Source organism: Bidens hawaiensis, unplaced genomic scaffold (genome assembly GCF_021521415.1).
Source record: "Bidens hawaiensis isolate Kalapana, Puna unplaced genomic scaffold, B.hawaiensis_p1.1 tig00046624_1, whole genome shotgun sequence".
Classification (NCBI taxonomy): Eukaryota; Viridiplantae; Streptophyta; class Magnoliopsida; order Asterales; family Asteraceae; genus Bidens; species Bidens hawaiensis.
Genome location: NW_027498305.1, coordinates 38,396 through 63,907, shown reverse-complemented (window position 1 = coordinate 63,907; position 25,512 = coordinate 38,396). Strand labels below are relative to the sequence as shown.

General features: G+C 33.5%; 1 protein-coding gene and 1 long non-coding RNA gene across 2 annotated transcripts; one reads left to right on the top strand and one right to left on the bottom strand.

Moving 5' to 3' along the window:
• Nucleotides 1–524: 524 nt before the first annotated feature.
• Nucleotides 525–5,401, top strand: LOC143596482 (BTB/POZ domain-containing protein At1g67900-like). Its single transcript, XM_077075247.1, has 5 exons — nucleotides 525–620; nucleotides 1,905–2,034; nucleotides 2,124–2,193; nucleotides 2,763–4,004; nucleotides 4,740–5,401. Exons 2-5 carry the CDS (start codon nucleotides 1,976–1,978, stop codon nucleotides 5,241–5,243), a joined length of 1,875 nt encoding a protein of 624 aa, XP_076931362.1. The 5' UTR covers nucleotides 525–620; nucleotides 1,905–1,975; the 3' UTR covers nucleotides 5,244–5,401.
• A 2,945-nt stretch (nucleotides 5,402–8,346) lies between these two features.
• Nucleotides 8,347–9,101, bottom strand: LOC143596476 (uncharacterized). The gene is made up of 2 exons (XR_013146717.1): nucleotides 8,965–9,101; nucleotides 8,347–8,811 (listed from the first exon to the last, which is right to left on the bottom strand). It is a non-coding gene; the product is annotated as an uncharacterized LOC143596476 (long non-coding RNA).
• Between the last annotated feature and the right edge of the window lie 16,411 nt (nucleotides 9,102–25,512).

Genomic DNA, 25,512 nt, shown 5'->3' with positions numbered 1-25,512 from the left:
ATAGAAATCATTGCTACAAATCATTTTGTACAAGATGACTCAAGGAAGGAGAGGTATCATGATTTAGACCCTGACCCGATAAAATACCGACCCGTAAAGTACCCAACCTAGCAACCTCATCATTATTATTGATAAAGACGAAAACAAATATGCGGTGGTGGGCCATGTTTTAACAAATTCAATAATAATTATTATAATAACTCTTATCGTTAGTAAATAACCATCGCGTTTTAACAAGTCAGTCAATCAGTAAACTATACACGCATTAAGGTTGTTCTCATCAAAGCCTAAGTTTTATATATGTACCAAACAAATCTTGTGCTCTAATAGTATTTACTCTAGTAAGTATTATTATTCTTAAACACCATCATTTTAGACTAAACATAATACATATACATTTTTCCAAAAAAGTTATATAAAAGAAGGAAGAATTTGGTGTGACAATTATGCAAGAAGTGGGCACAAGATAAGCACGTGGGAGTCAACTTTTACTCTCAAATGCAATACATACATATACATAGCATGCTGGCATTTTCACATACTTATGAACACTTGATTGCTTCCCACATTCTTCTGTTATTCTCTCATTCAATCTTCTTCTCCATTTTTCAAGATTTCAGGTTCTTCTTTATTCTTTATTATTACTACCCATTAATTAATCTTCTCAAATAACTCCATAAAACTCTTAAAAATTGTGTCTTTGGTGATTATCTTGTGTGATCAAGAAATCATAAAAATTGTATCTTTTTGTTCTCCATTTTCAAGAGATTTCAGGTTCTTCTTTATTCTTTATTACCCATCAATTAGTTTTTACAAAAAAATTGTAATTCACCTTTTGGTCCAATGGTACGAGGGTGATGGTTAAGGTTCAGGGTCTGTATGAGTCATGCCTGGCATTGGCGAAGGTTTGGCTTAATCAAAGGTGTGGCCGAAGTCAAGGAAAAATATTTTTGAGGTGTCCGGACTCAATACCTATAAAGTTTTCCGGCGAAATCATGAAAATTTACACTACTAAGAGAAAAAACAGGGTTCTTCATAACCTTCGCCCCTGAAGTCTGGAGCGTCAAAATTAGTATAATGGGTAGTTCAAAACGCTGTTTAAAAGAAAAGTTTTTACAAACAACTGCATAAAACTCATAAAAATTGAGTCTTTGGTGGTTATTTTTTGTAGTCAAGAAAATGAACAAAATGGTGCCAAAATTCATAAAAATTGTCTTTATTGCCCATCAATAAATCTTCTCAAACAACACAACAAAATTCATAAAAATTGTGTATTTGGTGATTATCTTGAGTAATCAAGAGTCATTAATGTGTTTCTAACGATTTTTTTTTAAGTGACAAGATTTGAATGAAATCACTTGATATTTTGTTTATTTTTCTGGGTTTTTGTCTTTTATTTGCAACATTATAAACCCATATCAAAATCTTAAAGATTTCATAAGATTGGTTGATGGATTTTATTGAGGGTTTTGGTGGATTTCAAGAATCTTGTGGGGTTATGAACAAGTGAAAGTGGGAATTTTGCAATATTCTAATAGTGCTCTGTTTTCACTTTTTGGTTAATATTTTCTGGGATTTTGTCTTTGCTTACAACATTGTTAAACACACATGAAAATCTTTAATGAATTCCAGTTTTTAGGGTTTATGTTGATTTCAAGAATCATTACAAGTTTTTTTAATATTACTCTGTTTTTGTTCAAATTTTCTGGGACTCTTTTATTATTTGCAACATTCAAATCCCACACCAAAATCATTAAAAAAAAAAATCTTTGATTTATTAGAGAATTCTTGATTAAGTATTATTTTTTTTTTTGGATCGGCGACTTTCATGTGTGTTAAGCTGATTTAATGGGAAATTTACAATTTATCTAATTGTGCTATGTTTTTTGGTTCATATAATATAGGTATTGTTTCATGAGAGAGAAAAGATTGATCTTCATTCATTGTACATATTTAACAAGAAAATAAGTCAGCCATGAAGTTTATGAAACTTGGTTCTAGGCCTGATACATTCTACAATTCAGAATCAGTAAGGTATACATATCAAGTTTATATATTTTTTTTATTGTGATTCACAATATTTTTTGGTAAAAGTTTTTTAAATATTTTTTGTATCAATTCAGGTCAGTCTCTTCTGAGGTTTCTAGTGATCTTGTAGTTCAAGTGAATGGAACAAGATATTTGCTTCACAAGGTAACAATCTTTAATTGCAGCCCACATTTTTTTTGCTAGTTTCAAAATTTTGATCAAATCATGAAATAATACTGAATTTCAATTTTTTCAGATTTTTTTTTTTATCAAAATCTTTCTATAAAAGTTAAAACAAAGATTATTCATTGTGGATTATGATCAAAATTCTTTAAAAGTAATAAATTATGAATCTTTATGCGCTGTTTTTCTCTTTGAAAACAATTTCCTACAATTCCACATATAGGGTTTTCAAAATTTGTATCAGTTCATGGAATAAAGATGAAAATTTAATAAAAAAAGTTTTTTTTATCAAATTATTGAATACAGTTAAAAATTTCAATTTTTTTCATATTTTTTTCTTAAAAATCTTTCTATATAACTAGATAAACATTGTTATTAACTTATTAAAGCAAATGAAATTCTTAAATAGAGCACAATTAGAAAATTTTCAATTTTTTTTATTAAATTATTGAATACAGTTAAAAATTTCATTTTTTCATAGTTTTTATTTAAATCTTTCTATAAAACTAGAATTTCAAATCTTTATGTTCTGTTTTTCTCTTTGAAACCAGTTTCCACTATTATCCAAATGCTTGAGGCTGCAAAAACTTTGTTCTGAATCCCCTGAATCCACCCAACACCAAATCATCCAACTCCCAGATTTCCCGGGAGGAACCGAGTCTTTCGAATTATGCGCAAAATTCTGTTATGGAATCACAATCACACTCAGTGCATACAACATAGTATCGGCCCGTTGTGCAGCTGAATACCTTCAAATGACCGAAGAAGTCGAAAAAGGCAACCTTGTTTACAAACTTGATGTGTTCTTGAACTCTTGCATACTCAACGGTTGGAAAGACTCGATTATTACACTGCAAACCACTAAATCTTTTCAGTTATGGTCTGAAGATTTGGGCATTACTAGCCGCTGCATCGAAGCAATCGCGTCAAAAGTCCTTTCTAACCCTTTGAAAGTGAGCTTATCGCATAGCTACTCAAGGCGTTGCAGGGACAAAGATGACATTTCGATTAACGGAAATGGAAACGGAAGTAAAGTTACGAGTAAAGGATGGTGGGCTGAGGATCTTTCTGAATTAGGCATTGATCTTTATTGGAGAACAATGATAGCCTTGAAATCTGGCGGGAAAGTACCCGCGAGTCTTGTTGGTGATGCATTAAGGATTTATGCGTCGAAATGGTTACCGAATATTTCAAGGAATCTTGAAAATGGCGAGACGACAACGAATTCAAATTCGAGTTCAAAAAGCCGGTTGCTTTTGGAGTCGATTATTAGTTTGCTTCCAACCGAACGGGCCTCAGTTTCTTGCAGCTTTTTGCTGAAACTATTAAAAGCGGCCAACATTCTTCGTGCCTCGTCGTCATCAAGATCCGAGTTAGCTAGACGGATTGGGCTTCAGTTAGACGAAGCAACGGTTCCCGATATGTTGATCCCGAGTTCGTCTAATGACATGATATATGATGTTGAGGTAATATTCACCATTTTGGAGCAGTTTATGTTGCAAAGTCAAAGTCCACCAACGAGCCCTCCACATGTCAAGGGCCGGTTTGAGCGGCATAGGCGGTCAAGGTCTGCGAATAATGGTGATTTCGAGTTGCAAGAAAGTAGGAGGTCTTCTACATCATCTCATAGTTCAAAGATTAAAGTGGCTAAACTTATTGATGGATATTTGAAAGAAATTGCTAAAGATGTTAATCTGCCATTGTCAAAGTTTACTGCTTTAGCTGAAACTATTCCTGATTTTGCTAGATTGGATCATGATGATCTTTATAAAGCCATTGACATTTATCTCAAGGTAACATCATTTTGACTTTTGACTTATGGGGGTGTCATCTGTGTCGGGCTGGTGGGTTAACGGATTACAGGTTGACAAGTTGAATTTGTTCAACCCAAACGCGACCCATATTTTTATTTGTGTCAAAAACATGCACCCTGACTCACATAGTTAAAATCATGTAACCAGAACACGACCCGTTTAAGTTCAGTCCCGGGAAAAATTTCACAGGGGTCGGAAGAGGGTCAGTGTCAATATATTAAAGGGGTTGATCGGGATTTTAACATATATATACCTTTAAAAAGATATTTCACAGGGGTCGGAAGAGGGTCGGAGTCAAAATTTTATAGGGGTCGATCGGGATTTTAACATATATATACCTTTAAAAAGATATTTCACAGGGGTCGGAAGAGGGTCGGAGTCAAAATTTTATAGGGGTCGATCGGGCATTTAACACATATATACCTTTAAAAAAATATTTTCACTAGGTCCGCCAATGTTTTTAATTCATTTATCTAAATTAGTTAAACGGGTTGGTGGGTGATAAGTGATAACCAAGTTGTAAACGTGTTGATAAATTTAATGGGATGTAAAAAATGGGTTAGACGAGTCAAAAACGGTTTATTGAGTTGACGTGTTTAACTAAACAACTTGGTGGGCCGACCTGTTTAACTAAAGATTAGAGTATACAAAGCTTGATTATTTTCTTGTCGTGTTTGGAAATTGCCACCCTTAGTGATTCTTGTTACTATGCAGTCACACCCGAACCTCAACAAGACCGAAAGGAAGCGCCTATGTCGAACACTAGACTGCAAGAAGTTATCTATGGAAGTGTGCATGCACGCAGCCCAAAACGAGCTTCTCCCATTGCGAGTAGTGGTTCAAGTTCTTTTCTTTGAACAAGCCCGGGTAGCCATGGCGGGTGGCCAGTTGACCAACCTGCCCAGCAACATCAAAGCGTTATTAGCCGCCCAAGATGATGCATCAAGGCGACCGGGCTCAATAAGCACCAACCGAAGCATGGTCCAACCCGAAGACCAATGGAGTGTTTCGGGCCTCAAGTCACCAAGCTCTAATCTTTCCACTTTAAGAATGAAGTTAGCAGAAAACGAAGATTTGGATGAAAATTTTCACGATGGGCTCTCGAAAACTAACTCGTCAAAAGTAAAGCAACTTTGTTCGATTCCTACTCGCCCTAAACGGATATTTAGTAAGTTATGGTCAACCTCAACAAACCGAACCGCAAGTGAGAAAAGCTAAACGATGTTTAAACAACTTTACTCGGGGTAACTCGCTATTTTATTTTATTCATCTTTCTTGGAAAAATGTCTTGTAATCTTTAGAGAATTGAAAATGTGAATTGTGGGTGTAATCTATGATAATAAATAAAAAAGAAGAAAATTTTTCTTGAAACATAAGGTAATTTTCAAGATTGTGACACAAAGCATCAAACTTTAGATGTGAGTCAATGATGAGGGCCAAAGTATTGATTTCCTTAGCCCCATTATTTTATACAATAGAGAGGCAGGTAAGCAGACAATAAACTGCGTCGCAACCCCTTTTCGAATGATAAATCAGAACCTACTGAAGACGTAGTTACAATTCTTCGGCATCGATATGTTACTGTGCACGACCAGCTTTCTGGGACAAGAGACCCAAATGTATAATAAACAAAAAGAATGAAGGCATGTCGATTCTTGATACAGGCTTTTTTGTGCTTAGCAGTTTTTTTAGATTTTGTCTCTAATACAACCTGCTTGATAACAAACCCGGTGTCCATGAGTTTCTAGCTCAATTATTGATTTCCAGTTTTCTTTTCATATAGTATAAATTCAACTTTTTGGATGTTGACTTTTTGACCAAAGATGGCATCCTATGGAGGTTGGATTATCATAGTTGACTACTTGAGATTTGCTATTGGGTTTGGTTTTTTTCACACTTGATGGTCATAATTGCCCTTGTCCAGTTAGAGTAAGTTTTAAGAATTTTTGAATGAGTGGTCTTAAAATAAAGTGTTCGTAAGTTTATCTCTTTGTTCACTTTACAAATAAGATAATATAAACTAAATTTATCATTTATATATTCCAAAAAATAAAACATCACACATTTTGGTTTATGTAAGTTTATTGTTACATGATAAAATTTATAAGAAACAACTGGTTTGTTTATATATGTATACGTGTATGCAGTAGGTAGGTATGCTTAGGATGAGGGGTGCAAATGAGCCGTTGCTCGAGCTCGGATCAATAAAAATCTTGAAACGAACAAAGCTTTTTCGAGTTCGAGCCGAGCTCGAGCCTCAAATAAAGCTTGTTTAGTTGTCAAGCTTGAGCCTTGTATGGGAAGCTCGTTTAGGCTCGTCGAGACTTAACGAGCGTATTTTTAAGTTATACATCTTTTTGGACTTCTATGTATTTATTTCATATTACACAACCAAGCTCGAGCTGAGCTTTGGCTCCTTTAATGTACTACACAAGCCCGAGCCGAGCGGCCCAAGCTTAGGCTTTTTTTAAGGTTTTTTCTCAGAATATATAAAAATAATCGAAATCGTATATAACTTGATTAAAGAATAATAAAAGAGCCGAGCCCGAGCTTGAATAAACATTAAACAACTCACGAGCCGAGCTTAATAATTTGAAAACGTGCTTGAAACAAGCCGAGCTCGAGCTCTAGCTTTTGTAGGTCAAAAACAAGCCGAGCTTGTGCCTAGGCGATTCCAGGCGTGGCTCGGTTACACTCTCCTTTAGGATCCTATGAAAAGAAGAGTACTTTTATTCATAAAATTTGTAACTTTGTTTCATTATTGTGTTTATATACACATAAAAATGGTTAAATGAGAACTACTTGAACCATAAGACTTGTGACTTCATAAAATTACATATTATTTTGTATAGGTCCATTTATATGTGAATATGGGTGTAGGGACAAACGTGATCAAATTGCCTATAAATTCGTATGTGACATTATCTGAACATCACACTTTAAGATCATCTAGAGTGTGTGGGCCATTAAATGTATCAAGTTATATATTAGTTAACTTTCACGTATATTCAAGGGCAACTCATATATTTCGGATGTCATGTTAACTAATAAAAATGAGCCTTTAAAATAGAAACTTATATATAAATCGGCTTTTCTCTCTCACTTCCGACAATGGGTGGTAATCTGATTGAGTGAGTCTAGTGATGATCGTCCCATCGCCCACGTCTCTTTGGTTCTTCAACTAATCAATTTTAGACATCCGGTTGTGAAGACTTTTTTGTAAATTAGGTTTAGTTTTTAAGTACTTTAAATGATAATTAGGTTTTATATGGTTTTTAGGTTAGTTTTATATATGCTATATATGCAAAACAAAGAGAAACTTTTTTGGGTCGTGTGCGATACTACGATCATCAATCCAGCACACCCTTAAAGCCGGCCTTGTTGAAGATATATGATTGATGATTCATGGTTGATTACAATAATGTGTTCAAACTTCTTATGATATTACTTCTAACTCAACTATATATTGATGTGCCTACGTATTACAACGATACGTCTAACTCGTTATTTTTTTTAGTTTAACCACCCAATGCAAAGACATTCACATAAATATTGAGTCAAAATCTAAAAAAAAGTATCCTAGTTGTATGTATTAATGAATGTTAAGGAAGGCCCAAGCCCTAATAATGCAATATGCATATTAAGGTAAGGCCCAAGACCCAAAATAGATGGAACATGTTACACAAGCCATAGCCCATATGTCTTATAGATGCGATGAAGGATGAATACTACAAAACTATATATTATTTATTGTTCTACTTCATTTTTTAAAGAAACTGAAAGCATTATCCTTCCGACTATTTTGTTTAGGCACATAATTTTATTTACAGCCGTGATCAACGTTAATCGTTTTCAGGGCCATCGTCAAGATCCCTTATAGATTCCAGGCACGGGAGAGTAATGAGGAACTGAGCCCTAAAACGTCTATTCATGAAGTTGAACCCAAAACATTATTATGCCAACACTATTTTCATCGCACCAAAGAACTATGACATTTTCTCTAAAAGATATATACTGTCTTTTTTAGACAATTATCTCCAACCCCCCCCCCCCTATGGGTCGGCCCCAGTCGTTTTCAAGTTTGTCATGCTTATATTCGTATGGTTATTTTAAATCTTTCAACTATTTTCATATTTTAGCTCAAAATCCAATCGAGTTTCATCAGGTTTTTCAATCTCGAGATCAACTCAGTCAAGCTAAACTCAATTGAGTTCCCAAAAGATTTATTGAACACAGTTTCTTATTAAGATTGAAGAAGGCTAGTCAACCCATAGAAGCTTTAACCCTTGATGTGGAAGTCTCTAAAAGACTAAAACACAAATTAATATCTAACAATATATGGATTCAAATAGTTAACCAACACATTACACATTTGACCATTTCTTTAACATGATAATATATCACATACATATAATCATATTAATGAAAAACATGTCATGGTTCTTTCCCCATTTACAATTACTTAAATTTTGGAACAAAAAAAAAAGAAAGACAAGAATCGTGGCACCATGACGATTTTCGTGGTGTCGTTAAACGTTATTTCCATTATGATCATCAGTCTTAGAATCTGAATTAATACTCTTAGTACGTTGAATGCCACTAGGGGTACGATGGAGCCTGCATCGAAACGAGCCTGCATGGGTGGTTGGAGAACATAAACAGTTGTTTTTCGACACGCTACCTTGTCTTGCTAGACCTCCACCTCCCGAAGGCGGTGATGTCATGTGAACTTGTTCCACATCCACCTTCAACTCCTCGTTTGCCGCCATCCAAACCGGTTGAAAACCTAACATGGATCATGTAAATATGTTACAACTTCATTTCAGAACTAATAATATGTTAGAAATTAAAAAAGATGCTAGAATAAATATTATATGTTGATACCATAGTTAAGATGAGAATTAATAATATTACTTGAATGAATATGAGATGTTGTTACCTTAGTTAAGATGAATGGTTTTGAAATGTATCCAAAAGCTTTAAAGAAAATGAAGTGTGAAGATGAGGAAGAGCAAAAATGACACCTATATATTGCATAATGTGGCATATACTCTGCGCATTCCAAAAAGAAAAACTATAGATAATGTTTTAAATATTTTAAGTATTTATTTATATTTTTCTATTAAAAACTATTTTAAATTCATGACAAGAAATTAATTGACCAACAAAGTTTTGTTTTATATGTACATCTTTAATCAATATCTATAATTTTGTTATTTATAAAACCTTACATAAATTTTTCACATATGGTTTTTATGTAACGTTTTAAATATCTACTAAACGATTAACTCATGTTTATTTAACACGGTCTGGCGTGTCGTTATTATAACAGCTTATTTGATTATTATGGTGATTTTATATACCTTAAAATTTATGAAAAAAAAGTAAGTATAAGGCTATGTGTAGTGGAGGAGCTACAAATTGAGGCGTTTTGCGTCATGTGGCGCCCAGTCAGCAAAGAATGAGTTTTTGTTTTTGGGGTGTAATGGTGTAGGGCTATAATATATATATATATATATATATATATATATATATATATATATATATATATATATATATATATATATATGTATATATAACACACACACACATATTAATATAATAATAATAAAATCAATGTGATGCCAGGCGACAAATTCACCTCGCCACCGCCTCTTTTCGCCCCAGATTCGCCTAGGGGGGCGGTGTGCACCACAAAAATCGTCCATTTTCACCCAAATCGTCGCCCCACTACACTAAGCCTAAGTACAAATTCTATTATCAAGATTTTTATTCCTTTTAATGGTTAAGTTATATATTTCTAAAACTACGGGCGCATTTTAAAATTATTATTTTAATTGTTATATACAATAATTAAAATTGTATAAAATCAATAATTATTTGTTTAATCCACGCGTCCAAAAGTTGCACCCCCACTCACGGGAAAAAATAATTAAGATGGCAAGATATGCCACTTGCACAAATCACTTTACATATAATGCTTCAACTACTCCAAGATAGAGACAATTAATATAAAAACTAAACCCCATTTTCTAAATCAATTGAACTGTTTTTAATGAATTATAATGTCTAAATATCATAAATTAATTTAGTTATGGATGAGATCGATATCACATCGAATTCTTGGAAAATGTACCGAATATAATGCAATACTCGCTATAAAATGTTCGTCTCTATATAGTATATCAAAGATGTTAATACCGAAGAGAAGTAGAGAACTAATTGATTCTTTACATCTATATATTTATATCAAAGCATATCTTTTTGTTCAACGGTTTACGCTAGTTTGTCGATATACAAAGATAACGTTATAGCGAAATTGTTTCACGTATCTCTTGACTATAGAGATATAATTTAGTATGATTTGTTTGTAAACATATAAGGTATTTTGTGGTGTGCTCTTAAAATTTATATAGTACGATTTAGACACAAGTAAATAGTTTATAGTTGGTTTTTCATAGAGAATTTTATTAAGTAATACTTAAGATTTACACGAAAGGTCTGTGTGGAAAGGTCTGTGTGGTATCTAGTATGATATTACGACTTCATGGTTATATAATGGTGATGATGTGAACTACATGTGTACATGATTTTTTTTTCTTTTCTAGATTTGTATTATGTGGTATATAATCATATAAATCAAACAAAATAAAGTAACATATATATAGGTGCACAAATCGGGTTTTTTAAATACCCGGGTTCGGGTATGGAACCGGGTTCGGGTATGACCGGTATTGGAAAATCGGGTATTGCTAAAAACGGGTAGGGTTCGGGTCCGGGTATTGCCTCTAAAAACCATACCTCATGCATCGGGTTCGGGTCGGGTATAGATCGGGTATTCTAAAATCGGGTATTTGAATACCCTATTTTCGAGTATTGAAAAAACCCTATTTGTGGATTTTTTCGGGCTTTTATCTAGGTATAGATTGGAATTTGTAAAAGATTGCACTTTTGAGGGTTATTTTTCGGGTATTTTTAAGTTTTTTTTCGGGTATACATCGGGTATTTGAAATACCCGGTTTCGGGTATGGAACCGGTTCGGGTTTTCAGGTATTAGCGGGTACAAATCGGGGTCCGGTTCGGGTTTTAGTGCCGAAATGCATACCCTATTCGTACCCTACGGGTAGGGTCGGGTACGGATTCGGGTATTAAATACCCGGTATTAAAAAAACCGGTTCCTTGTTTTTATTTCTGGTCCGGTTCCAGGTTCGGGTTTTTTGTGCACCTCTACACACACACACACACACACATATATATATATATATATATATATATATATATATATATATAAGAAAAAACCAGAGTAAAATATAGTAAAAACTTATTCGAAACCCCAAAATATTAATTTGAAATGTTGGTTTTAGGATAATTTTTTAGTTAAAAAAAAGACTTAAAAATAAATAAATAATATTTTTTTAAAGTTTTGATATCTGTTTGGATACCTACATCCGAACCCATATTTTTAAATATTCAAGGCTTCGGATATCCGAATTTGAACACCTATCGATGCAAATTATGATTATTTCTTTGTGTTTTATCATATATATATATATATATATATATATATATATATATATATTTATAATTATAAGAACTATATAATTATAATAATATTGGTTCTTACCAAATTTTGTTGGCTCAATTTAAGATATACTTAAGAAAAAACGAAGGATATTATCTGATAAAGAGAAAGATATGGCCACCAACAAACCAAAAGAAGATTGGATTGAACTTTAAAGTTTAAAAATGACAAGAATCATGGGAGGGAACATGCCAAAACCATAAAGCCAGCAATTTGAGGGTGCAAGATATTAAATAAAAAACTAAAATTAATATTAATAAATAAAAATATGGCAGACATTCTTGTGGATGTCTATTTCAGAGGTTTATCCCATCTTTAGTTTGATTGAAAGGTGCATTAATTGGTGATTGTAATATAGTTAGACCAAACCTTCAATCTGGTCCCAACCACTGCTCCATCACCTAATATTAATTATTGTTATTGTTAAATCTTAATTATTTACTATAATTATCTTACCTAATTTCTCTACTTTTATTCTTAGGTGCAACTTTCTCCATCATGTATTAAGATGATTAATTATAGTGTGTGATTCTGTTTTAATATATGAAATAAAATGTATAGTTTAAGAGTGATGATTATAACCGATAGCGTATTTTATATATATTATGTATGGTTGGCTATAATTTTTTAATTCTCGTGGACGGAGATCACCCTTATTAATTATTTGTTTTAACTATGAAGTCAACCAAAACAGGCAAACGCGATAATGATATTTGGGTCGGGCATTTGTTATAAACCAAAAATCTCTCCTTGTCTAGTAAAGTTAAGAATTTTAAGTATTTAAAAGGTCAGGTTAGTATTTAATGGTATTTTTTAACAATGAATAAATAATAAGGGTGAAACGTAGCACTCTCACATAAATAAAACCCATGACTTTGAGGCACGTGTTCACTACTTTCTAACCATCTCAGTTCTCAACTTCTCGTATCACTTTTCAAACTGAAAGACACAAAGAAAGAGATATTATCCTAAATCGTGTACTGCCTGTTGGCCGGGTAACAATCTCTCTGTTGTTTCAGACCATATTTGACTTCTCATGCTCTAGCCTACCGTAAATATGACTCATGTGTTGATCATTGTTTGGAAACTCTGTTTTTGTCACAACGTATGATTATTGATACTAATTTCAGTTTATAAATTTATTTAGGTTTCTTTTAGCTATTGATTAGGGTTAACTTTTGGTTATTAACTTATTATTATGCAGCTACGTACAGAGATGATTTTCATTGGTTTGTATATGATTGTCTGTCAATCAATCAATGTGAAGTCCCACCAACATCAAAGCTAAGCTATAGGTAGGGTCTGGGGATGTAGGCACATGTTACATAGTATATGATTGTCTGTGTTTTATAGAAAACACACTTGCTCATGGATTGTGTTAATTTGCTGCTGTTGTTGATGAATTTCGTGTAATAGTGATTTAGATCATACACATGTTACATAGTAAAAGGGTATTGAAATTAAATTTTAAGGGCATTTTAGGTCTTTAAAATCTTAAATTTGTGGCTGCAAACTGTAATTGCAGATTGCAAAATCAATTTTTTGTTGGAATCCAAGTAAATGTGCAGATTTGGTAACTGTTATCTTGGTAACTGTTTTCTAATTTGTGCAGGTTCAACATTTGTAGAGAATAATGGAACAACCTCAAATCCTCAATTGCTTTCGGTATGTATTTTTCTTTTTCACTTTACCATTTACACGATTTTAGTATCCGGTTGAAGTTTTTGAGGCCTTCTAATGCTACTGTTTGAACTAACTTTAAATTGGCGTGTTCATCTTCAAACATTATTAAACGATACATTGTTTAAAAAATTGTGTATATGTCTAAGATTAGCAACTTAATGTTACAGCTTTACTTATTTCTCTGCACGTTCCTATGCGTGCTTCGATAGGGGAGCTTTTGATTTTAGGAATCTAAGTAGATATCCAACGTTAGAGCCCGTGTTTTCTTGGATAGTGTAGCTTTCGGTTTTGGAATCCAGTTGTCGTAAATTTTATTATTATTGTTTAAACTTAAAAAGTGTCACACTTCTGATTTTGAACTGTGACCACGCTGCACCATTGCTCAATAATTTACTTAGGAAACATATTTGGTTTGTCGTTGGGTCTGCTGTTGGGTTCATATCGCCTCGCCAACCCACGAACAAGAGTCGGATAACGCTCCAACCTAGAGGTGCACAAACCGGTTTAAAACTTGAAACCGGTTTGGGTTAAAACCGGTTCGCTTTGGTCAACAAAAGTCAAAACCTATTTATGATCCGTTTTGGTTCAGGTTGAAACCGGTTTCTCACCATGTTACGATCAGTTTCGTTTGGGTTTTGACCGATTTTTGCCCGGTTTTGGCTGGCTTCGGTTCGGTCAACCGGTTTGAAACCAGTTTCAGTGGAGAAAATTACAAACTGGTTCCAAACCTACGGTTTCAATTGTTTCCATACTGCTTTCTACAAAATCGGTTTCAAACCGGTTCGATTTTCGGGTCGTTTTGGTTCAGTTAATTAATTTTTGTAACAGACTCCACATTTGGTGAAAGTTATTCTTTTATGTAGGGGTGTATTGTTTCTTTAACAGCTTATGTGATGGGTTTTTCTCTTTTATTAATGCACTTAGTCTAACACTTTGGAATGGATGGTGTTTATTGTGTCATATTTTTATTATACTTAAGAAAGAGCACATTAGGGTTAGTTAACATGTTTTTTTTACTTAAAACTATGTATGTGATTGATTTAAATCAAATATTTATGCTACGATGTGTTGATTTTTGACAATCAGGAACATGCATGGATTAATGGTGAGACGTTGAAAACATTAACAGGTTTGTTGTAATTCATTTTATGTTTTACTAAAAAAAATGAATCAATATGATGACAATTCGTTCAGCTATAGACGGAAGCGTATGTAGCGGAGAACAAATGTGACTTCCTACATAAACGAGTCTGCAACACAAAAAGGATGGGATCAACATGGAGCACATGAAAAGCTGCTTGATACGCATGTTGTAGCAAAGCAACAACCCATCTTTTGTATGGAACCTTTTATATTACAATCTTGATGTTACATGTACATCCATGTATATGACTACGATTTTTCACAGATTTCACACACAAGCACTATAAATAACCCACACGCGGCAACGCGCGGGTTAAAAACCTTGTTTTTATTAAAATCTAAAACGTACTTGATTTGGGCTTATTAGTATGTATCAACATTTCAATTGGGTTTATACTCAATTAGATTGAATTGGGCTTATACGAGCTGGTAATAATAATTCACTTGGGCCATTAGCTTGTAGCAAAAGTTTCACTTGAGCCAATACCCAATTAGATGTATGAATGTAGAAAATTGGTTTCATTTACGGTTTTGATTGTTTTGATTATTATTATTATTATTATTATTATTATTATTATTATTATTATTATTATTATTATTATTATTATTATTATTATTATTATTATTCAGTCGATGTATGGTCTCATTTATGGTTTGGATTTTAAATGCTTCTTGATTATGGCTTCACCTTTTTACTGTTTCTAAAGGTAAATAGAAGCTTTCGCCGAACATTGGACCTTTGCCCAATGATGGATAGCAGTCGGGGGTGCATGAGAATAAGAAAAGATGACTGTGAGAGTGAAATCTAATCAAACGAGGCTGTATGAATTGAATATAGTTATAATTTCCCCCCTATTTTTAGTGTCAAACTATAATAGTAAAATTGGTTATTTTAAAAAGTAATAACAATTATAACGAGTCAGAGGTTTTATCACCATGGGTCTTTGGGCGGAGGGCTTCATCTGGAACTGGTAGCGGGCTAGGTCACCATCGCAGTCTGCTGATCACTGCGATCAGGGTAGGTGTATCCGAATGGCCGGGCTTTATTAGTGTTAAAGAAAATATTAATGGAGTTAAAACAGCTACATTTATATGCTTACTAATGTCTATTGTAAAATTTAGGTGGTAACTTAGAATTAGTTTATTTATAAAATTATAATTAAATTTATTGATTCCATTAAACACCATAGCGTTGGCTTAGTTCAACATTAATTATTAGATATTAATCGGATTAACAACTTGTTATTGTTTACATTTCACATGTTGCCTTATTGTGTGTGTGTGTGTGTTTATCACTTTATCTAATCTAATCTAATGATGTGGATCATCTTATCTGCCTAATCATTATTCAAACATGACATCACTCTTTTTAAGACAAAATCCTATCCTATAATCCGCACTATGGCTTAGAATGCCGTATACAACATTAAAAAACAAAAGTACATTTAAACTTGGGTTCCCATAATCCGAATCGAATCATCAAGAACTCATTTCTCCATAATGTTATAAGGACTCTCCACACTCAATATTTTTTTAAACGACTAACCAATAATATCCCGGCTACTCTGGTTAACCGTCGTCGAAGGCCCACTACGATAAAACCCAGATAAAAACGGATTCGAACTTTAGTCTGTACGGTCTCTAACCCAAATTTTCACTTCCCCTCCGATGCTAGTTGAGCTAAAGTTCACTGACCTTTCCCTACTCAGTAAACTAACCAATTTTCATACCAACCAATATTATTGATTGAAAATCACAATTTTTGAAGTTTTCTAGGTGGTGCCTTCCCATAATGTCACTTATCGTGATAATACTTTCTCTTAACTGCGATTTCGTTACCCAAAACATGTTAATAGTATAGATAAGACATTACATATGAACTCTGCATATGATATGTTTCTAGGAACTCAAAATCTGAATAAGCTTCCGAACGTGGATGATATGAAATTCTTTTAAAATTCTCTATTCCTCAGGAACTCGGTATCTTAACAAGCTTCCAAACGTGGGTGTTATGAGATTTTTCTAAAATTTTATTATGTTCCTTGTGAACTCAATATCTTAATAAGCTTCCAATTATGCGATTTTTTTAAAACTTTATTTGTTCCTTATAAACTCAATATCTTAATAAGGTTCTAAACGTGTGTACTACGAGATTCTTCTAAAACTTTCTTGTAAGTTAGCAAACCGACCAGCTACGAGTCGATACAACGACTTGTCATCACCCAGCTAGCAATCATTTTCTCCTTTAGCATCTAGCTAATAAGATGAAAAATATTATCTAGAGACTTGTTGTCCCATTTCTTTGGTCTTGCCACGATTTCAGACTACCACCACTTAATCCAAAAGTTCAAATTGCAAAACCCACCATACAATACTTGGCAATTGGAATCAACAGTCAATCCAATTAAAATTGACCCACCAAAATATCATCTACTTGTATTCAACAATACCTACCCCAACGGTCCATGTATTGCAATTGACTCCATCACAATTAGATAATAAACCTTTTATGTATCTCATCTTTTGTAAAATCCCCAAAATGTCCATATAACCTTTTAATTTTCCAAATATGTCCACCCAAATACGACCTGACCCGATTGTGTTTTGTAGGCAAACACAAGTGTTACCACAAGCCGTCACGTATCACAAGTCTGTTGATGGTATAAGGGTATTATTCCGATGGTATTACTAAAATATGAACACATAGCGGTCTTCCGACGGTATTTGATGGAAGCAAAAAGTAAAATGGACATTTTCGGATTCCCCTTCAAAGCATATACCCAATGTTTTCACAACTGGACCACTATTTGAGCCGGTCATTTTATCGGTCTATTCGTAGGACCTGGTTTCAAAAATCAAAAGATTTATTAGAAATGAAAAAATAGTACTAACTTATTTAAAAGCAAAAGGAAAAGGGTAAGATAAAGGTTATAAAAGGTACAAGAAAAAACATGTATTTTGTAGCTTTTTTATAACCAACATATTTTTTTATTATATATAACTATATGCATAACTATTATATAGCTCAAAATAAAAATTTATAATAAAACGCTAATCATTTATATACGTATATGTACCGTGTCAATATCAAAAATATCGATACTGAATTTCTAGAAAACTGGTATTAATTCCGTATTGTATTATCAACACGATATTCGGTACCGTACTAAAAAAATATCAACACATATACCATCATCTATATAGGTGGTATATCATATATGTACTGTGCGGTACCATAAATATTGATACTGAATTTCTGGAAAAACCGGTATCAATTCCATATCAAATTTATCAACACGATATCGATACCTTAGCCTCATTATATGTATCCTCTCCATTGAAACTGTAAATTACAATGTCGTCAACCTGCAATGAAGATTAAATTAATAATAATAATAATAATAAATCTGAAAAAAACAAGGAGATGATGACAGGAAGAAAACAAACCAGATAAGAACAACGACGATGAGATCAGACCACCGCCGGTAAGCAGCAATAGGATCACACAGACGTGGATAATTATTAACACAACTCACCAGACAAACGCTGACAATGTCTTAAAGAGGATACGCCATTTCAAACAACGGATCCTCTCATCGTTGCTTACCGTGTTAGCGTTTGTCTGGTGAGTTAGTTGGACATTCTCTTATGTTCCGTCATTTCAAATAGCAGTTAAAATGGACGAACCGTTATAAAACACCTGGATTTTAAATAATGCAAGTAGATGCTCGACGGGATGTGACTTGTGCAATCTAACTATTGACATAACGTAGGAAATCGTCTAACTCACCCGAAAACTAATGACACGATTCGCAAATATGTTAGGATCCGATATTTTAATTAAACGACGGATCACCTAGAAACCAGATCAAAACATCCATTGAATCATTGCCACTCAAAAGTATAAAAGGATCATTAAAAAAAAAACACTTATCCGAATATTAAAACTATATACATTTCAGTCATACATCACATTTTTTTTGTATTTTTTTTCATGTATTATTACCGTTTGAATTAAGCTAACTTTGCCTCTATAATATGTGTTGATGATAATATATTGTTTATGTTTTTCAAGTCTCTCAACTGTTATTGCCATTGGCTCCCATTAGGAACAACCCAACATCTGTTCATGTTCGTATTCCTATACACGTGACACGGAACCTTTCGGACCGATTTGTTGTAATAAAACAAAGGCGGTTTCGAGTTAGTTACGGTAACAGGATATCTCGGTGACGGGTCAGGTGTACCGGTTGAGGAACTGGATCCACAACCGGACCCAGAAGCGGTCGAGTGAGTCGGAGATGGCGAGCATTTCTTTGGAACCGATAGAAATGCTCGGATTTTAAGCGGTGAGGGTTGCGAACAAGCGGTTCGATCGTATTCCTCGACGAGATTCGTGAGATCTTCATCGGATGTTATCGAAATGAGCGCGTCTAGATCTTCGGTCGGCAATTGACACCGCAAACTCACTGTCTTCCCGCATAATTCGCCGAGTTTCGCCATCAAATCTGGGGATCAGAAGCAAATAATGTAAATACACGATTGCGTATAAACGCGTTATGTTTTAACTAGTGATGCAAACGAGCCGAGCTGCTTACAAACGAGTCTGAGCCTCAAATAAAGCTTGTTTAGTATTAAAGCTTGTTTAGTATTAAAATTGAACTCGAGCCTTAAATGACAATCTCGTTTATTATGTTGGTCAAGGTAATTTTAAATTTTAACTGTTTTGGACTTCTATAATATATTATTTTTAAACTTAAGCTAATTTAAGATATTTTTAAAATATATTATAATAACTAAAATCATTTTAAACTTATTAAAGGTTTTTCAAAATATATTAAAATAATTAAAGACGTTTAGAGATTATATTAATAAATAATGAAAGACACTCACTAGTCTAGGTCAGGCTAGGCACGGCTCCAATCAGCTCATTTGCACCTCTAGTTTTAATAGAAATAACGAATCAAATGTTTACCGGGAAACGAGATGGAGCAAGGGACCGCAAGGACGCGTGTCTGGCCGCCATGGTACCGCAGCTTTCCATCAGGATACCGAGGGAGGATCCGGCCACCATAACTACACAAGAATTTGATTGTAGAATTGGTGGGAGGTTTGGGAGCATTGAGAGTAGGTCCCACCATTTCAAATATTATTATTATTAAGGTTTTGAAGAGTGTTTGCTTCTTCAAGCCTAAGCTTGGGACAATTAGCATTGTATTTATAGAGTTGTGTGACGAGATGTATATTGTTTGGGTAGAGGGTGTGGGCCCGGCTTGGTCTGGTCAGTTTGGACAATTGTGGGCCCCACTAGAGATAATAAAAGTAGTTAAAAGTTGAAAACGGTTACCTTTTATTCTATTAACAAAAAGCTAACTTCTTTTCATTTTAGAGAACTAATTTTAACTTGTTTTTCAGCTACAAACCGGTTAATCAAACCGGGTTGAATTCGATTATATAGAAATTGATTTAAACTGTAGGTTTGGAACCAGTTTTTACTTTTCACTACTGAAGTTGGTTTCAAACCGGTTAACCGAACCGAAACCGGCCAAACCAGACAAAGACCGATTGTAACCAAGTGAAACTGATCGTAAACTAGTCAAGAAACCGTTTTAACTCAAACTGAAAACAATCATAAACTGATTTTGACTTTTGTTGACCAAACTTAACCGGTTTAAGGTTTAAAACCAGTTTGTGCACCTCTAATATATATTAAGTTATAAAACCACAAAAGTAATAGATAAAAACCTATGAAATTGAGTAATATTATATGCATAATTTGTGATTTGTGTATATTGATCTCTCTCAAACTATGTCTATACATTAGTCAATACAAAACTAGCAATTGAGTGATTAGAAAGAGTCACGTCTGAAATGTATGTATCTTTAGTTAAAAGATGCTAAGTATATTTTGAGAGAGATTGTTCAAAGTTAATACTAGTCTCTACTTGAAAATTATTCAAACCACTGAAATTTCAATGGGACTTCCAAAAAATTTGACCAGTTCATACTACATGAGGTGGTGTTGAAAATTTAAGTAAACATTGGTTTTCAGTTAACTTTTAAACCAATTATTAATAAAATATATTTTATGGATTTGTTTTCTCTTAGACTAGATTTCCACAATCAACTCAGATGCGTTCAAAATTAAGCTATCATGATATGAAAGATGATGCGTGTAAAAATGATTTGTTTAAAGAAAAGTTAATAGTTAACCCATATAGACAGGTGAATTTACTTTACGTGAGTTTGCAAAAAAAAAAGTTAAAAACAAAATCTCGCTTATGTGAGGTTAACTTATAACACCTACATGAGTAACACGAGTGAATGCGAATCTTCCGGACTGCTTGGAATTATCTATCTAGTGTATACGTGATTCGTAAACACGAATGTGTATCCAATTATATCATATATAAAGTTATTTAGGATTTCTTCTTGGAATAACTAAGCATATAATTTAAACTAAAATCAAATAACCTTTGATCTAATAATAGTTTGTTTGTTTGTTTTTTTAAAGACGAGTGTTCAAATCTTCTTCGTAACAGAACAAAAAAAAATGTCTTTAAAAACAAGATAATTTAAACAAAAGACTTATATAAAGATTTGCTATTTTAGGAGAAAAAGAGAAACATATGGTCTATGTTTAAGTTTTTAAGAATTTAAGATGTGGCCCCAACACGAGGATGACGTTATCCTTGGATAACACCCAACTTCCCAAATTTCTTGTGGTCCAGTCTTTTTGTTTTTTTTTTTGTAATTATTTTAAACTCAACATAAAAATAATAACAATAATAAAATAAACTGGATTTGTTAACTTTTATGTTCTTTCTGATGGAATTTTAAACTTTAATATTTTATCTAAACTCTTTTTTATAAGATAAATTTAAATTTCACAGGCTAAGCCCAACTATAAAAGGTGAAATTGATTGAATAAGTAAACACGTAAACAAATTAAAAAATTTAGTGTAATAAAATGCATTCAAACTTTTAAATTAAAATAAATTTTTTATAAGGTCCCAATTGGTGAAACTGAGTCCCTAGGGTTGGGGCAAACCGTCTAACGGTATGTTACATAATCTTACTAGTTTGTTGAGACGATTTCGTCTATTAATTAATGATGTATAATATCAAACGTAACGAAACTTATGTTATTTTCAAGTTATGTATGTTTATAACCTAATAATTTTTGTATTTTTTTTAACAAAAACGATAATGAAATAAATAAAACGCCGCTGAAACGCTAAAACAAGTACAAGAACAAAGAAAAAAAACAAAAGCAAACCGTTTAACGCAAACCCAACCGAATAAGTACATTTAGAAGCTTCTTAGCGTGTTTTCGAACCATGAATCCCAATCTAGAGAGCCCTGCCTTGGTCTGTTTTTAATACATTTAAAAACAAGTATCATGATATCTTCAATTAACAATTTGACAAAATATTTATTTTTAATACAGCCATGTAGGTCCAAATATGAGTTTGTTAGCCAATTTAAGAAATCCATGTCATTAAGAGACCTTCCAAATTTAGTGGATCCTAAATTTTCCACCATCCGTTTTAATTAGCACACCATTTTATTTTTATGATCCACATGTTCTCTTTATACATATTTTCATTTCGGACATTTAGATATTTTATCCCATTTTCTGAAGTTAATATCAAGTGTACGTGGGTTATTTAGATCAATAGAACTCTTTCTTTATTTTTTCTGGATTTTTAATTTAACCTGACCATGCAATAACATTTTTGGTGGTCTAAAGCGATGTTTAAAAACGAGGCATTGCTATAAAGAAATATCTTGCTGTCACTCCAAATAAATCAAGATGTTGCCATCATTTTTTTTAAATACATAAGTAATGTAGTTTCTCAAACCTTTTCATACCTAACTAAGTTTAAACGTCGCTCAAATTACACACATTAATCCAAATCTCAAATTACAAAGGTATAATTATATGTTAATTATATTTTGAAAATTGGAGGCCTTAAAAAGTAGATGCCTAAGACTCTAAGAGACAGCCCTAATGATATTACCTTTTCTTGTTGATAAAAATGTTTCCTATTTTCTTTTCTGGTTTTGTTGGGTCCATATTTGATGGTTGTACTTAGTTACATGTTTATTGGGTTTAATATGTATATGGGCTTGGGATATGTGCGTATGGGCTTTGTAGTCAGGTTTCCCTATATATAGTTCTCTAATGTATAGGGTAAAGGTAGCTAGTTCACATTAAGAGAGAGTGGGCAGAAACTAGAGAGCGGGTGGTTCATTCTCATTATTATCAAGTATTGTAAGTGTTTAAGCACCCGACGTATTCAATAATATACTTGTGTTTTGAAGCATTTCCGTGTTACTTATTTGTTCTTATTCGTGTTCTTGAATCACCGAGTGTTGGTATTCCGCACCTATACCCGTTTGGTTGATATCATATTGTAGTGATCCAGATTCGGGACTTATAATTGGTATCAGAGCCTTTGACGAATTCAGGCTCGTTATTGTGATATCAACGAATTCAAGATATCAAGTTTTGGTGGTGTTTTGTTTTTCCGGCGAACTGATCATCGGAGGAGAAGAAGTTCATTTTTTGTCAAAGATTGAAGTGATTTGGAAACAGTTTTAAATCCCACAATTCATGGAATTTAGTTGGTTGCCAAAATTAATTGGTCAAACTTGTTATCAGAGATTCTAGATTGATTTCGGGATTAATTAAGGATTCTCGGCCAAGAAGATTCTAGGCTGTAGGTTGTTTTCGGTCAAGAAATTGGTGAACAAGAGTGGTTTTCGGTCAATATTGGTCAACCAACGGAGTTCTCGGTCAACAAACTTTAGTTTTCAGTCAGCTTAGTTTTCGGCCAACTTTAGATCTCGGTCAACTAGTTTTCGGCCAACTTTAGATCTCGGTCAACTAGTTTTCGGCCAACAATAGTTCTCGGTCAATTGATTTTTCTGCCACAAATCAACGTTCTCGGTTCTTTTGTAGTTCTCGACTAAGATCAAGTCAGGAGTATTTTGGCGGGAAAATTTTTCTTGAACCAAATTTTTCCAGAATACTCGTTATTAGTAAAAAATCATCCTTGAAAATTTTGGCGAAAATTTTGACGAAAATGGTGATTTTCGGCAAAATTTTGGCGGGAAAATTCAAAAAATTTTGTCTTGAACGAAATTTTTCCTAGACACTTCTCTTGACTGGGGCACTCTTCTGGAGAATTTTGGTAATCATATTTTTTCGAAAAATTTTGGCTGGAAAATCAGTTTAATCTCTTTTATTACTAAATGGATTATTCACAACTCGTTTTTCAACCATGTTCTTTAAATTGTGGTGAGAAAATAGAAATGTATAAGCTTCATAATAACAGTCTAAGTAAAGATATGGAAAGAATAAAAATCAGAGAACTTTAAACTTAAGAAGAATGAAAAGGGTTTTCTAGACAAAATAGAAGCTCAGAACAAGGATATTAAAAAACATAAATCTGATTTTAGTATAAAAAGCTGTCATCATCTAGATGCCAAACAAGAAATTGTTGAGTTAACTGCTAAACTGGAAGCCTCCAAGTTAGAGATTTTAAATCTAACTAGTAAGTTTGAAAGAGCTGAATTTGATTTTAAAAAATTCGATGGTTCAAGCAAAGTAGTTAACTCAATGATTGAAAACCAATTGTGGTGGAAAGAAAATGAAGGTGAGGGAATAGGATACAGTCAAGTTCCCCCACCTTACAACCATAATTATGTCCCTACTCCTGTCACCAAAGAACAGGAGGAAAAGATAAAAGACATGAAGTATGGTAAACAGGTTCAATCTGAAACTGTTGGATCAGGATCCCTAGAGGAAATCAAGCCTGTTTTTAAATGTGTGAACAATTTTGATGCTTCTACTTCATGTGCAGATATAGTCACTGATGTTGCTTCTGATAGTAAAGGGGTTCAGGCTAGTGAAAATGAATCTCATTCTAACGTGTCATCAAACTCAGATGACACCACATCTCAAAATTATACTAATAATAATACACAGAGTTGTGGCAACAAAGGGAATGCACGTAAGAAATCTGCACAACAAGGACAACCTCGTCCTCAAAGATCCTGCGGATCTCCATGTGTTGATAAATCATCGGGTGCTACTTATATCAAGAGGCAAACATGTTACCACTGTGGCACACCAAGACATATAGCCAGAAATTGTGTTCATCGTCTATATGTTCCATACTACAAGCAAAATCAGAAGGTTGTGCCAAGGGGCAAGAAGAATGGAAAAACCTTCCATAAGAAGAAATTCCAACATGAGGCTAGTGCTTACGTTGACATTAGAAGAAGGATGAAAGCGTGTTTCGTCTGCGGGAACGACGGGCATTTGGCAAAGGAGTGTCACTACCGTGCTGTTGATAGACAAGCTCCTCAGGTGAAAGGTAATAGGTTTCAATCGAATCCAGTGGTTAAACAAAATGTTTATTTTAGAAAACCACGAGTATCTGTACAACAGGTCACAGATATTCAAGGATTCAAAGCTAATATGACAGGTTCGCACTCAAATGATTTAGAAACTTTTAAAAGAAAAATAAATTTTCAGAAATCAAAGAGTGTTGAGAGTTCACAGAATTCGAATTCGAATTTGAATTCGAATTGCTCCACTCCAAAGTCTGTGCCATCAAATTTCACTAAACCAAGACAGACTTAGAAACTTAAAACTCAGCAACCAGAATCTATCATAACAAATGATTATGTTAAAGATGGAAATGATATGAGTTGGCAAGAGGTTATATATGTTGATGCTCAAGGAAACCCCAAGACATTTATGACTTGGGTTCCTATGTCCAACTAATCCCGCTATGCGTGTAGGAACAACCACAAATTCATTGTTTATTAAATGGGTTGTTCCAGGCACATGACAGGACAAATATCCATTATTTTTAAATCTTTAAACCATGAAATGGATTATTTGTTGCCTGGACGGGATTTTAGGGCGATAGAACGTTTTTAATCCGCTCTCTAAGCGTGTAGGAACAAATCAGGGAATACATTGCATATTAAAAGGTTTGTTCCAGACATTCAACTCGCAAGGATGCAGAATCTTAAAACAAGCTTATTCCAAGGGGGAGA

What these genes read in the sequence shown, in the direction of transcription:
- LOC143596482 (XM_077075247.1), top strand. Translation starts at nt 1,976, where the DNA reads ATGAAGTTTATGAAACTTGGTTCTAGGCCTGATACATTCTACAATTCA. An exon ending in TACAATTCAGAATCAGTAAG is followed by an intron (nt 2,035 to 2,123) that starts GTATACATATCA and finishes GTATCAATTCAG; the next exon opens with GTCAGTCTCTTCTGAGGTTT. An exon ending in CAAGATATTTGCTTCACAAG is followed by an intron (nt 2,194 to 2,762) that starts GTAACAATCTTT and finishes CTTTGAAACCAG; the next exon opens with TTTCCACTATTATCCAAATG.